The 15,152-nt window shown below is 42.7% G+C and overlaps 1 protein-coding gene across 1 annotated transcript; it reads left to right on the plus strand.

Annotated features, from left to right (window-relative positions):
* Positions 1 to 2,540: 2,540 nt before the first annotated feature.
* On the plus strand, positions 2,541 to 11,414 carry gprc6a (G protein-coupled receptor, class C, group 6, member A). Its single transcript, XM_034230013.1, has 6 exons — positions 2,541 to 2,737; positions 3,980 to 4,265; positions 5,133 to 5,936; positions 6,471 to 6,686; positions 6,921 to 7,044; positions 10,393 to 11,414. Exons 1-6 carry the CDS (start codon positions 2,541 to 2,543, stop codon positions 11,412 to 11,414), a joined length of 2,649 nt encoding a protein of 882 aa, XP_034085904.1.
* Positions 11,415 to 15,152: the final 3,738 nt, after the last annotated feature.

The following is a 15,152-nucleotide window of genomic DNA, read 5'->3' on the forward strand; positions in this document are numbered from 1 at the left end:
TCTGGCTGCTGTGTAGGTGGGGTGTACAAGTGCTATACGAGACCTCCACGAGACCTCCTTGCTGGCTGGGTTGAAGGTGATGGCTGTGGTGGAGCCTTTGTGCTGAGGTGTATCTTGACCTGGTGGCAGCCGCAGATGGAGGTGGAGGCAGCTGTAGTGATGCTGGTCTGCTGGTCCTTGGTGGTGATGGCTCTGGTGAAGGCCCTTGAGCCACAGTAGATCTTGACCTGGGGCCGGCACAGATGGATGTTGTGGCTGCTGGATAAACGCCGAATGTGTAGGACAATAATTACAACTAATTTCATTGAAATAAAGTTCAAGTAAAATGTTGCTCAAGCACAAATAACAATGCACACATAAAAATAAAGTTTAGGAGGTTGCAGAAGGAGTCTCTCTCGATCTCTCTCACACACACACACACACACACACACACACACACACACACACACACACACACACACACACACACACACACAGGTATTTCCAGTTACTTTACATTCAGTATAAAATCACAGACACACGTATGTAGGCTACATCTGATTACAAAGTCTCATCTGTACAGGACGGTAAAATAATAACAGGCGCACATATAAATAAATCTATGACAAAGTCTCATCTGTTTCTTTGGAAATGTTATTTTAAATACAATTAAATCAAGTTATTTTGATAAAACTAATGAAAAATATAACTAAAAAAATATATAAAAAAATATATTATTTTTTTTAATGTTTTTAAATATTATTTTGTAGAATATCTTAGGCCCTCACAGAGGGCCTAGAGGGCCCTGACGGCTCGCCACTTAGTGATTTCTCGATGTCCATTGGTTATTTCAGACCATGATGGCTGCCGGCCGAGATTTCCTTGACGGACACACAAATCCACCAATCCCACACAGTGTAAAGTCAAGCTGCTTTGAGCGGCCATATTGGCTGCAGTGCCCTGGTTACAGTCTCACAGGAGATACCTCTGGAAAGCTACTCTTCCAGCGATTCCGCGGATATCTGAATCATATTTCTACTCCTTATAATCGAAAATATATGATTAATTACGTAAAATTATGCGCACCGACTGTTAGTCCTGGAAACTGCTGTTCTAAGAGTTAAGAGTTAAACTAAACTTCTATCTGTTTGTTCATCCATTACACACATTTCTCTCTCATGATCAAGCACTGATAAGATATACATTTTTTTTCTGCATCGAATAGTGTAAAATAAATAAGTACATTTACTCAAGTACTGTACTGAAGTACAATTTTGAGGAACTTGTACTTTACTTGAGTACCTCCTTTTTCTGCCACTTTAAAGGTCCCATCATATGCTTTTCCGGTTATTACCCGTCCCCTTGTGTGTTGTGAAGGTTTTTCTGCATGTAAACGGTCTGCAGAGTCACAAACCCTCAAAGTACACCCTGTAACGAGTAAAACTCTAACACAGAAAATACCTGTCTATGCTGCCCCAGAACGCCTCGTTGGACATTTATCTTTTTCCATTTTTTTTCCCCCGGGGCCTATTGACGTCACTAAGTCCAAATGGACCAATTTGCGGAGCTCCGCGCACACACACTCAGCCTGAGCTCCACGGTGCTCAGTGTCCGCAGGCATGGCACGCAGACCCCACGCAGCAACCAGGAAACGACACCAGTAATCCAGCTCACACTGTCCGGTCCTCGAGCCCCACAGGGCGGAGCAGAGAGCCCTGCAACGTCCCGCCAACACGGCACCCAGACCCCACGCAGCATTCTCATCTGTTTGTCATTACTGGTGTCATTTTGTGGTTGCTAACAAACACCATTGTAACACATAATCACTGATGTTCCGCTGTAACGGTGGTGGACTCATCAGAACAGAGTGGGCGAGCTGACCAATCAGAACTCAGTGGGCTCATAGGGAGGGGGGGCAGGAGCTCCAACAAGGCGTTTAGGACAGAGAGTGAATACACATACTATACAGAGATGCTGTATGAGAAACCAATGTGAGTTTGGAACATTGAACAATGTCAATCTATTTTAGTAGACCTCAACAATGGAATTATGATCAGTGGAAATGGCCATGACATGGGACCTTTAAACTTTAAATTCTGAGGTAAATCCTGTACTTTTACTTCACTACATTTATTTAATACCTTAAGTTAATTTACAGATTTAGATATGGTTTCCTCCTTAGGCTCTGATAAATAATATAACTATTAACTGACACTTTAGATTACATTTAAAATCAATTACATGTTCAAAATCAATGCTGTGGTGACACACAGCACAGACGTAAGGTGTTTTCCATCAGCAACAATTCTTCCTCACCCATAACAAAAACTATACACCTGCTTCTGGAAGACAGTGACTCATCCTGCTGTCACTCATAAGGTGGGCAGGGCTGCAGGGGAGAATATGAGAAACGCTAAGTGTGAGGAGGAAGCAAGAGGAGTGTCCCTTCAGCCTGACGACAATGCTTTAAAAGGAGAGTATCACTCTGCTGCAGGTGAAAAACCAGTTAGAGAGAGGAGAGGGAAAACATTTTTAGAAACAGAACGCTGCAGAAAAGTGTCATGGCCTGGCTTCTAATCTGTTGGCACATCACAATATTGCTTATTATCCTGGGAATGGGACATGCCGCTGAGAAGGAGAGCAGCATGCTGGGAGCTACAGCCAAAGGTACTGTCATCCTCGGAGGAATCTTTGCCGTTCACGAAGATGTAGAAAAAGAAAACAGAACCTTTGCACCACACCTCCATCCATGCATCAGGTGAGATCTTCATCATTTTCAACTTAAAGGTCCCCTATTATACTGTTTTTTATCAATATATTATAGGTCTCAGATATATACAAAACATGTCTCTGAAGTGTTTGGCTCCAAATACCAAACAGATCATTGCAGCATCCCATAATCCCCTCTGTTTCAGCCCTGTTCCAAAAGTGCTGATTCTCTGTCTGTTACTTTAGATGAAAGTAAGGAGCCCCTCCTCACGCCCCTCTGAGAGAGATTTGGTTACAAAGAACTCAATGGTGCTCTAGGAGGAGATTCAGGTGATAAGATGGGGGGGGGGGGGGGGGGGTTACCTTGGTTGCTGATTGGCTAATGGTTACACAAGCCAAAAAATCGCTATGACATCATAAAGTGGCCCAAATCTGATCAGCTCATTTTCATTTTCTGACAGGTTTTTATATAAATGGATCAGAACAAAAAGAGAGAGAATCTTTTTTCTTGAAACTCTCAGAATCTCTTTACACAGAGGGGACACATGGTTATGTATAAAAGACACGAAAAGTGGATTTTTTGCTCCAAGAATCATAAGGGGAGAGTTTCCTCCTGTGACTTACATCACGTAATATAATTGGCCCCTCTGACGTGAAAACAATCATACTGAAACATGAAGGTATGAAATTGTAAGGATTAAAATGGTAACAGACAAATAATATTAAAGAACACTTAGGAAAGGAATCATAATAGAGATCCAAATTATAGATGTATGTGTGTTTAAATATTCATTTTAAATTCCATCAATAACCTTCACACTTTAGGGCCACAAAAACTGAACGTTGAATTAATGTAACAATTATTTTACATGAACTTAAAAATAAGTTTGTAAGCGGTAAAATAGTTATGCTGAGCCACTCACAAATTGTACGTGATAAGTTAAGAGGCTGGACATCTAAGCGGTTGACCAATCACAACAGAGCCGGCCAGCTAACCAATCAGAGCAGACTGGGCTCTGGTTTCAGACAGAGGGTGACAAGAGGTGTTGCAGCACAGGCAGTATGAGAAACATAAAGAGCTTTTTGAACATTAAAGCATGGAGACATGTCGCAGTAGTGGTACAACATACACATAATGAACCTGAAAATGAGCAGAATGTCCTCTTTAATCCATCATAAAGTCATATTCTTGAAATTGTAATAACTTCCTTCCTGTCCCTCCTTGCATGTCTCATTTCAGCTCTCCAGAATATACCATGTTTATTTGTTATTTGACTGTTCTATCCCACAGGTTGGAAGCAAGAGGTCTGGTGAGGATGCTGGCTATGATCAACGCTGTGGAGAAGGTGAACAGATCCCCGCTGCTGGCTGATGTGAACGTCACCCTGGGTTACCACATCCTGGACTCCTGCGCTGATGTCAGCACCGCTCTGAGAGCCACGGCACACTTCATCGAGCGGAGCCACTGCCCCGGGACCACCAGCTGTGGCCCCCCCGTCCTGGCTGTTGTGGGGGCCTCTAACTCTGAAGGATCCATCGCCATCGCCAGGCAACTGACCCTCGAGATGATCCCTCAGGTGAGCAGGGTTGGGGGGATAACTTTAAAAATGTATTCTGTTACAGTTAGTAGTTACCTTATACATTTTTTGAAGTGAGCAGATTATTTTCTGCATTAAATGCAAAGCAAATAAATAAATAAAACAGAAAATAAATATCAATGATATAAAGAGGATTTTCAGGCAGTAGGCGTATAGATTCACACTTAAAGTATCAGCCTACAGAACAGTACAGTTTACAGAGAAGAGATAACATCTGATCCTTTTACAACAAACTCTATATGATCTGTTTAGGTTTTTACTCACATTGTTATCCTGCTAGTAATCCCTTGTTTTTGGAAAATTATAACACTAATCTGATTAGGTCTTTTTTTATGTAACTGTAACGGCCCGTCCACACAGCGGCGTGCGTTGAAGCTTCAACGCTTCTGCCCATTCACTTTGAATGGGGTGACGTCACGCATCGCCCAACTGCATTGTGGGAGCAAAGCGTAGCTTTTCTCGCGGTGCTCGCTACAAAAGTTGAGCAATGTTCAACTTTTGAAGCTTCGACGGAAGCATCAGCCAATCGAATCATATGCCAGTACAAGCTCTAGCGTCTAGCCAATCAAACCGCTGCTTGTGTGTCCGGGGCCGGAGATTCAGGTGATTGGTTGTTGGTCTAGCTTCAGACATGCCCGCTGGCAAGCGACAACGCACGCCGCCGTGTGGACGGGCCGTAAGGGAATACATTTGGCTTTTTTGTATCCTGATTACGTAATCCAGTTACATGTAATGAATTACTCCTCAAGCCTGCATTGTAGGCATCCACATACATTTTGAAGTGGCCTTTCAAATTAAATGACACATCTTTGAAATGAACATTACTGTTTTTTTTCTCTTCTCCAGATCAGTTATTCATCCACTGCTGTCACTCTGAGTGATAAGAGGCGATTCCCTGCCTTCATGAGGACCATTCCTAATGACAGGCACCAGACCGCTGCCATGGTCAGTCTGCTCAGCACCTACGGCTGGACCTGGGTGGGGGTAGTAATCACTGATGGGAATTACGGCCAATCAGCTCTTGAGAACTTTGTGTCCCAGGCTTCCAAAAATGGGATCTGTGTGGCCTTCAAATCCATCATACCTCAGGCAGTGGGCAGTCAGGACGTCCGGTCTGCTATCACTCAGACTGCCAGGACCATCTTTGAGAATCCTGAGGCTCAGGTGATCGTGTCATTTGCTAAGCCCACTCTCATGGTGTACCTCTACCAGGAGCTTAAGAACCAGATGCTGAGAGGAGGACGGGACAGGGAATCCATGAGAAGAGTCTGGGTGGCCAGTGACAGCTGGTCCTCCTCCAGCTCCGTGAAGGAAAACATACATCTGGAGGACATGGGACATGTTCTGGGCTTCACCTTCAAAAGTGGAGACCTATCGTCGTTCAATGAGTACCTGAGCAGACTGGAGGCAGCTGGACATGACGATACAGGGGATAACGTCTTCCTGCAGGAGTTCTACACGCAGCTGAATGCTAGTGAAGGTTATGGAGACACTGAGCTGGTGTCTAAGGCTGTGGAAACCCTCAGAGAACACACTCATGCCAGCACTATCTTCAGTGTGGAGATGGCTGTGAGCGCCATCGCTCAAGCCCTGGTCTCAGTCTGCAGGAACAGAGACTGCAGAACCCCCGGCACAGTGCAGCCCTGGGAGGTAATCATACAATCTGTAAGGTCCACATGAGGCCGTTCCAGAGAGGGAAGAAGTACGGTGGCCGACAGGTGCAAACAGGCTCAGTGGTGTAAAGTAACTTAGTACATTTACTCAAATATTGTACTTTAGTAAACAATTAAAGTACATTGTGATAACTTATACTTTTGCTTCATTACTTTTTGTTGGCAACTGTAGCTAGCTAGCTAATAGCAGTTCTGCAATAATATCAGAAGGAATCATGAGATCACATTGTTAAAATAAGCCCAGCAGTGACATTGACATCTTATTAGTCCTCCCCAGCCATCAACAAAGGCTCCGATCCCAGCTGTGTTCTGTGGAAAAATCATCTATTTGCGATAGAACACTATGCAGCATTTAAGGTTAAGAACTTGGAATGTGGCCTTGATACAAAATGACTAATGAATAGTAACTTGTATTACAAGTTAATACAAGACAACATGTTCCTTCAAATTGTGTGGTTTAATCGAGTGATCAAAGATACTATTGGATAATGAAATGTCTCTTATCCTGTAGTTGCTGAAAGCTATGTGGATGGAGGAGTTTAAACTGAGAGACAAGAGCTTTAAGTTTGACAGCAGCGGAGACATCAACCTGGGCTACGACGTGACCATGTGGAGGTCAGACGGAGAGAACATCCACGTCCAGAATGTCGTGGCTGAGTATCACCCGCACAACAACAGCTTCACCCACAGCAACCACAGCACCACCCAACAGCTCAATGCTCTGAAGGTAGGCCCTTCATATGGCAGTTATTTTGCACATGACCCCCACATGCTGCAGTGTGTGTTTACTACACACAGTCAGACCATCTATGCTGATTCAAGCGATACAGAAAACTGGTTTTTAGTACAACCATATGGTAATGCAACCTTCAGTAAAACAATACAATAGAACTAATTTAAAGACATAATATGTAAAGTCAAAAACAATGTTAGGATAATTGTGTCTCCCTGCTTTCCTCAGCACATCATCTCCAAATGCTCCAAAAGCTGTGTCCCTGGGGAGTCAAAGAAAACCACCAAGGGTCCACACACCTGCTGTTACGAGTGTGCCATCTGTTCTGCAAACTACTACTCTAATGACACAGGCAAGACATTCCCCTTCACACTCACACATTTATTTACATGCACAAAGAGTAATAGGCCCTATTTCACCTGGAATAAACGTGTTTTGGCAAACATATAATGAGCTCACTGTACATGGTATTCAGGTGTAATCCCACTTCAACCACGAAACTCAGGAGCTTAGTGCATTCCTGTAAGTGCCTGTTACATCAGCAACAATGGCAGACTGCGTTGGAGCTGTGCTCATGTTGCCGCTATAAAAACATTAATCCACTTTCTGACTGTCGCACAAATAACATCCCATGATGCATATTTACCCATGAGTCTTTAGTTTTAATTGACAAAGTTTGGCAACATAGCGCCATGTTAGCATAGCCACCATAGCCAGTACTCAAGTTGTAAAACAAATCAGGGGGGATGGTGGATTTTATCATATGGGGACATCATTTGTGCTGATAACCCGCAGAGGGTGGGAGACCAACCAGCATAAAGATCATTATTATACTCCTAAAACAACATGCATGTTATGGATGTTCAGATACTCCTTTCATTGCTCTTGACCAAGGCACCTCAGAATTATAGTCGGTCCCCGGGCTGCCATGGCACCACTAACATTTAGGGTCAAATGCAGAGGACAATTAGTGCAAAATCTTTTTTTCACTTTAATTTAAAGGGGGGGAGGGGATACACAAATGTGGTTATAATGGAAGTCTGGTACAAATCTTGTAGGTTAACAGTCCCTCATTTATTATTCAGATGGATCAACTGATTATACTAATAATAAAGTCAAATTTGTTTTTAGAATATTGAATTAGTGTATTTTTTCAAAAAAGCAGTTACTGGTATACGATCAAAGCTGGTATCTAAAGGGTTACATTTGTATCGTAATTAATTAAATAATTATGTAAATTAACACTTCATAAAAAATGTGAGGAAAAAAATTAGAAAAAAATTGATCCGTCATCATTTTATTGCAGTTCAAATACAAATATTTGATGTTAACATTCCCAATGTTACTTTTTTTAACAGGGCATTACGTGTAAATTGAAATTGTTTACAAAATATGAAAATATATTAAAAGATTATACAGATAATACAAAATAGGACCAATGTTGTCAATGGCTGCCTACTCCACTCTCCCCCATCTCATAGAAGTTTACAAAGATGTTCATAATCATGCTTTTTGGTCTACATTTTTCTGGCTCTTGCTTTCGGATTGTTAGCTAAGCAATGGCTTTGAAGCCAAGTCTTGACATATACCTCTGGTCTGAACTTGTTCAGTGGAGGGCCAACACACTTGATGAAAAGCAAGGCTGACATGCTTTTTACCTCTAGGGAACTTCTAGTTGTGGTTCAAATGTTCATCTGACTAAACCCATGTTCACACTCAGCTGTGGAGATGACCAGAGTGTTCACTGCTTGAAGGAGGGGTTTCAGCTCTTCTGGTGCTGGTGGTATCATTTCATCAACAGTTTTGAGTCTTACCAGCTAGCTAACACGAGAGAAAAACGTAGCTAAACTCCAAACTAAGTTGTTATTGCTGCTTATGTCCATAGATTCCACCTTTGGTGAGTAAAGTAATGAGTAATGACTAAGATTACTGACTCTTGACTTACCTGAAATGTTATTTTTAGTATTTTTAAATATGAAGTCCCTCAGATCGCGTTGTCCTCCTGGTCGCTTGGCCATTGTGATGACCGTTACCTGCGCTTCTGGCATCGATCAAACAGGCGCATCACGGCGCTCTGGCTTGGTAAACATATCATTGCGTGTGTGCGTGCTCCCTCGTCCACAGTATTTTACTCAAAATGCGCAAAATTTATGTTGAAATAGCAGTAATACCAGTGCCACGTTCATTGATAAAATTACATAAGTGATGGAAAGGGGGAATGGCAGTTTTAGAAGGGGGATGATTTTGACCGTTTTTATTTCAGGGGGGATGCCATTCCCCCTCATCCCCCCTCAACTCGAGTACTGACCATAGCCTGTCTGACTATCTTCACTTGGTGCGCTCATTGTGGCATAAGCCGTTTCCTACTGCCACATTTTCACTAAGATCTTACTTTTGATAGACTGACATGACAACTTGGGGAATATATGTATTAATTACCAGTGGTGTAAAATAACTAAGTAGATGTACTCAAGTACTGTACTTACTGTAAGTACAATTTTGAGAAACTTGTACTTTACTTGAGTATTTCTATGTTTTGCTACTTTGTACTTCTACCCCATTACAATTCAGAAGTTAATGGCGTACTTTTACTCCACTACATTTATTTAATACCTTTAGTTACTCTGCAGATTTGGATGAATGATGTGAAATATAATCAAGTGTTAAATCAGACTTTAGTTCCACCTGGAGTAAATTCACAAGCTACCCTGCAGTATACAAAGTCATTCAAACTAGCTGCACCTTTACCAGCTTTGAGAACACTTTCATGATCAATCATTATAAAACATATCATATATATTATTCTGAAATTGACCAATTTGCATAATAGTAGTATAGTAGTTTAATAGTAGTTTTTCTTTTGGTACTTCAAAGTGGACCTATCATGCTATATTTGAATAATATATTGTAGGGCCATACCTATATAAAACATGTCTGTGAAGTTATTTTTTCAAAATACCAAACAGATCATGCATTTTAGCCATGCCTCATTTCGCTCTATTTGCTCTATTCCAGCCCTGTCTTCACAAGGGCTGATTCTGTGGCAAATGAGCTGCAGCTGACCACGCCCCCCTGCAAAGGAGGGGGGTGAGGCACGAGCGTCATGTTACCATGCTGTTACCATGCTGTTACCATGCTGTTACCTTGCCACGCAACCTCTCATTCCCCTGATAGGTGGAGAGTTGGCCATATAGGCGGAGCACCCCGTTTCTGACGCCAGAACAATTTCAAATCTGTATCAGTCTGTATCAGATCTGTTGCAGCCCCGTTTTTAGAGATTTGGGTATGGAGGAAAAAAGAGAGGGTTGTGTTTTCTGACACTTGGTGAGTTCCCTGACACACCGGGGACACATATTCATGTATAAAAGATGTACAAAAGTGCATTTTGCATGATAGGTCCCCTTTAAATATATGTTGTACTTTTACTTTAGTAACATTTAGATTGCAGGACTTTTACTTTTAACAGAGTATTCCTACACTCTGGTACAGAAGTACAAGATCTTAGTACTTCTTCCACCTAATAGCCAGTATAAAAAAACAACAACAGAAAGATGGCTCCAAAAAACGTGTCCTTACAACCCTTTTTAGACATCAACATTTAAAATACAGAAACAGATGAAGTCTTTTGATAAGATCTTAAAGACTAAAACAATAGTTGAGTTGCATTCAGCTCCCTTGCTCTTCCTGTGTGTTCCTGCAGACATGGCCCAGTGTCTGAGCTGTGACCCAGTCACAGAATGGTCTCCTGAGGGCACCTCCAGCTGCCTCCCTAAGGACCGGCTCTTCTTCTCCTGGCAGGACCCCTTCGCCATGGTTCTCCTGACCTTCTCTGCCCTGGGCGTCATCCAGAATCTGCTGGTGTCCGCTCTGTTTCTACAACAGCAGGACACTCCTGTAGTGAAGGCTGCCGGAGGGCCACTGAGCCAGGTTATCCTGTTCTCTCTCGTCATCAGTAACATCAGTGCCATGCTGTTTGTCGGCCGGCCCAACAGTCTCCAGTGTAAGGCTCGACAGGTGCTGTTTGGCGTCAGCTTCACTCTGTGTGTGTCCTGCATCCTGGTGAAGACGCTGCACATCCTGCTCGCCTTCCAGTTCAACCCCGAGCTGCATGAGGTTCTGCGGGGGCTGTACAAGCCGTACATCATCGTCGCCATCTGTGTGAGCTTACAAGCAGTTACCTGCATCTGCTGGCTGGTCCTCAAAAGCCCATATAACCACATCGTCAATAATCCAACCACTCTGCTGGAGGCCTGTCACGAGGGCTCGTATTTGGCCTTCGGGGTGATGTTGGGCTACATAGCTGTCCTGGCGTTCGTGTGTTTCATCTGCGCCTTCAAAGGTCGCAAACTGCCACACCTGTACAACGAGGCCAAGTTCATCACCTTCAGCATGCTGCTCTACCTCATCTCCTGGCTGCTCTTCGTTCCCGTCTACATCACCACTTCAGGAGTCTACCTGCCGGCTGTGGAGATGGTGGTCATCCTCATCTCCAACTATGGCATCCTCTGCTGTCATTTCTTCCCAAAGTGCTACATAATTCTTTTTAAGAAGGAACAGAACACGAATACTGCTTTTAGGAAGAAACTATATGAGTACTCCAATAAAACCACAGATGTTGTCTCTGTGTCTGTGGTGACAAACTGCAGAGAAGGGGTTACTTGCCCAAGTCTGCACAGAGGGTCAATCACACGACACTGCCGCGAAAGAAGCAACAGCATATAAACTGTCCTAATGGGTTTTCAGAAATAGTTTTATTGAATTGTATTATTTACAAGTTGTATCATAAAGTTAACATATTTAAATACTTTATATAATGTAATAATTTGTATATGTTTGTTAATATCATTTATTTGCAAAAGCATTTATGTAAAACAGGTCACACCGTTTCTTATTACAGTTAGTTGAATACCCAATTCTGATTTGTCAATCGGGACATTCAATAGGTCTGCTATTATTTTCTAGCAGACCGTTGCTAAGGATAGCAGACCGTTGCTAAGGAGGACGCTCTGGTCAAGGGACTACAGTATGTGCAGTCATATTATTCCGTAGAAGTAGTCTGGTCAATTTAACATCAGCTGTGGACAACAAACATTTGTTTTCATCCCTCAGAAAACCTGTGGAATACTATTTTAATATTCATTGTTAGATTTGTGGAGAACACAAAACCACCATCACCAATCAATAATAACATGTGTATTCATATATCATACTTGATGTCTGCAAACCTTTTTTACACATATTGGTGCACATTGTAGCATAAACCACAAATATCAACAAAAGAGTCAAAGTCAAAACAAGGTTCATTTTAATTATTTATTTAGGTGCAACACGTTCTAAGGTATCATTCAAACCTAATAGTCCGCTTCTCTGGTGCGCGCCAGACGACAGTTTGTAAGGGTGCATTTATATGGCGTTATATGTGTGCCTCTATCCTGAGCACGCAATGAAACATGTTGGGCATAGAAAATGCGATTTGTTACATTGTTTCATTTTTCAGAAGGTTCGGTTTGGGTTCACACAGGCAAAACTCAAACAGACTATAAACTTTAAACACAAGTCATGTGCACGGAAATGCTGTTCAACCATTGGCAGACATTAAGGGGTAAAAACGCAAATCCCGGCAATTTTTACCGGAGCCTCCGCCATGGAGCATCGGCACTTTCGGCAGGTTATTCTCATGCTGCTGTTAATCTGGAGGTCAACAGACACTAGCGGCCCGCGCATAATGGTGATCATGGCCTGGAGCTGCCCTTGAAGAGGCATCTATATGGCGTTGGGTAGAGTGTAGGGGGCAGTTTGGGATTGGGCCAAAGAGTGGAAGAGGCTAGCAAGTGTGCACCATATGAGAGGCCCCGCCTTACATTTTCCGCCACAGATTTGGGGAAATTGGTCCGTGCAAAGCATTGTGGGGATTTTAAGACCGCGGAATCTACACATGTGCAGCCTCGAAATGTCTCCAAACGAAGTACGCCGGGGTCGGTAGATTTTCAAGTATGCTGGACATTGGAACAGTACTTCGGCGGCACTCGATGATGTAGTATGCTTGAAATAGTGGCTCTGGAGCAGCTTTACTCGCGATTGAGAAACACCCAGGGTCTCAACTTGTTACACCAAAAACACCCCCCCCCCCCAGACCAGATTCCAATGACTGAAAAAGAGCACAACAGAAACTCGAGGAATGTAAACCTCTGCCTGCTCCGAGGCTTACGCTGTAACGGGATATAAGTGAGCTGACATTCCAGAATTGTGTAATCTATTGTCACTGATGCTCAGGGATATGTTCAACAATGAGAACAGTACGGCACAGGTTAAATGCTTATGGCAGGGGTTTCCAAGCTTTTCTATTTGCATCTGTGTGATTTGTTTAAATAAAGTATTTGAATAAAAACATGGCTGTGATGAAAGTCGTCACTGTTTGTGGACAGCACATGGTCAAAAATACACTCAGTACAAATCTCTGGCCACTGACTATTGAGTCTGAGGCTGGCTGTAAACCAAACAGGTGAACAGAAAAACCTTATATTTCACTATTCTTTTCTAAGTAGCACTTAATCTATTTTTGAGACTCAAGCCATCTCATGTTTTGACCCACAGTTTTTTTATAAAGTTTGGTAAAAATGCAGTCATCAAGAAATGCTCACCTGTTTCTTACATTAAAATATTACGAAGAGTAAAAGTGCTCATTAATGAATGCCAGTTACTATGTTGAGGTCTTTCTTTCCTTTATTACTGCTGGAGCATGATGTCAAAAGGAAGCAAAGGAAAATGGATTTAGTGAAGCGAACGGCACCAAGGTCAAAGTGAGTGCAGCACGAGAAGATAAGCCAGAGCCATATAATAGAAGAGTTACAACTGTCACTACACGATCCGTCCCCCTGCCCGATCGGTACTGCGCATGTGCGAGATGGTCCGCCATATTGGACAACTCCGGACGGCAACCCAAGAAGGACACTTGACACAGTGGCTTTTAGCAAAGCTCAAAAAGAAAACTCAAGAGAGATGAGTTATTGTTATTACAACGTGACTTCACTATTATTTAACAACTCTTTTTATTGGGTTCTTTTATTTGGGGTTAAGTACATTGTCAGAATAAGTGAGAAATGGATTTAACTTCTGTTAGACAGCTATCATACTGAATAAATATTTACTGTGAATGTATGAAAAAATGTATAGCATATGGCTGTCTAACAGAAGTCTACGGTGTGTCCACACAGCAGCTTTGACCAAATCTTGAAAATCCTGGAGCTGGGCGTGTCTGACAGCTTGGGGATTTCACGACCAACAACCAATCACATGAATATCACATGAATATCCCGCCCCCGACATACAAAGCAAAAAAACCCGGTTCTTCTACACTATTGTCAAATAGGAAGGCTATGATGAACATTTATTTTTTTTAACATTTTGAACATTTATGAGATTAATGTTTATGGTGCTATTTTATGCTACATTCCAAGCTGGCTAATGATACTGTCTATGCTTGCTAGCAACGAAGTAAACTAGCAACCAAGTAAACTGGATATAAAATCCCCAAACAAGCGAAAACCTACCAGTTTCACCCACTGCCTCTGCCACCTCCCTCCATGCCTGGTTCCTCCGGTTTGTATCCCGGTAAGTAAATAGGGACTGGTCATAAAGAACCGGGTGATTTGCTACCCGCAATAACTAACTTCTCCTCCATTTTTGTTAGGAATATAGAATGAACTGCGGTCTGGTTCTCCCAGCTTGCACGCGGTTTGATTGGCTAGCGCTTGAACTGTCAGATTTGCATAAACGGATCTGATTGGCTGTCGCTTCCAGCTCAGCCTCAAAAGTTGAACATTGTTCAACTTTGGAATCCTGAACATCCTGGAAATCCTGGAAATCTTCGCCTCGCCCCCCCACAATGCAGTTCGGCGACAAGCGAGGGAAAGTGACGTCATCCCCATTCAAAGTCAATGGGCGGAGACGCGCTGGAAGCGGTGGACAAATCGCCAAAAGCTGCTGTGTGTACAGGCCGTAATAAACAGAAGTTAAATTTGCCTGCCTTAAATTTGCCGCGCAGAGGCATTACAGGGGTGGGCGCGAGAGACCAGGAGGAAAAATGGTTATTAAAAAATAAATAAATCATATTTTGAAAAATTATTGATTTGAAAATAATATGATACAGTACAGTACTATTACGCCTGGGTCTCTGTGTTTCATTAAAGCTCGGCTCTGTGTGTGTGTGTGGAACGAGCCATTTTGTGTGCGTGCGCGCGCGAGAGAGAGCGCACCGGTACCGGAGATCGTTGTTGTTAGCTTCTGGTACTAGCGAGCTACGCCAACGGATATAAGGAGTTTTTTCAACAACAAAGTGGAGGAGAGTCCTCTCCTGTCAGACTGAGAGACTCAGTGAGCTAAAGGACTCTCTCAGTGTTATCTCAGTGGGTCTCAAACGTTTTGGTCACCATTAATGTAAACAATTATTTCCGAGGCACA

The sequence above is a fragment of the Gymnodraco acuticeps genome, unplaced genomic scaffold (assembly GCF_902827175.1).
Source record: "Gymnodraco acuticeps unplaced genomic scaffold, fGymAcu1.1, whole genome shotgun sequence".
Taxonomy (NCBI): domain Eukaryota; kingdom Metazoa; phylum Chordata; class Actinopteri; order Perciformes; family Bathydraconidae; genus Gymnodraco; species Gymnodraco acuticeps.

Coding starts and splice junctions, on each gene's coding strand:
- gprc6a (XM_034230013.1), top strand. CDS start 2,541: ATGGCCTGGCTTCTAATCTGTTGGCACATCACAATATTGCTTATTATC. Junction 2,738..3,979: donor CACCTCCATCCATGCATCAG/GTGAGATCTTCA, acceptor TCTATCCCACAG/GTTGGAAGCAAGAGGTCTGG. Junction 5,937..6,470: donor GCACAGTGCAGCCCTGGGAG/GTAATCATACAA, acceptor CTTATCCTGTAG/TTGCTGAAAGCTATGTGGAT.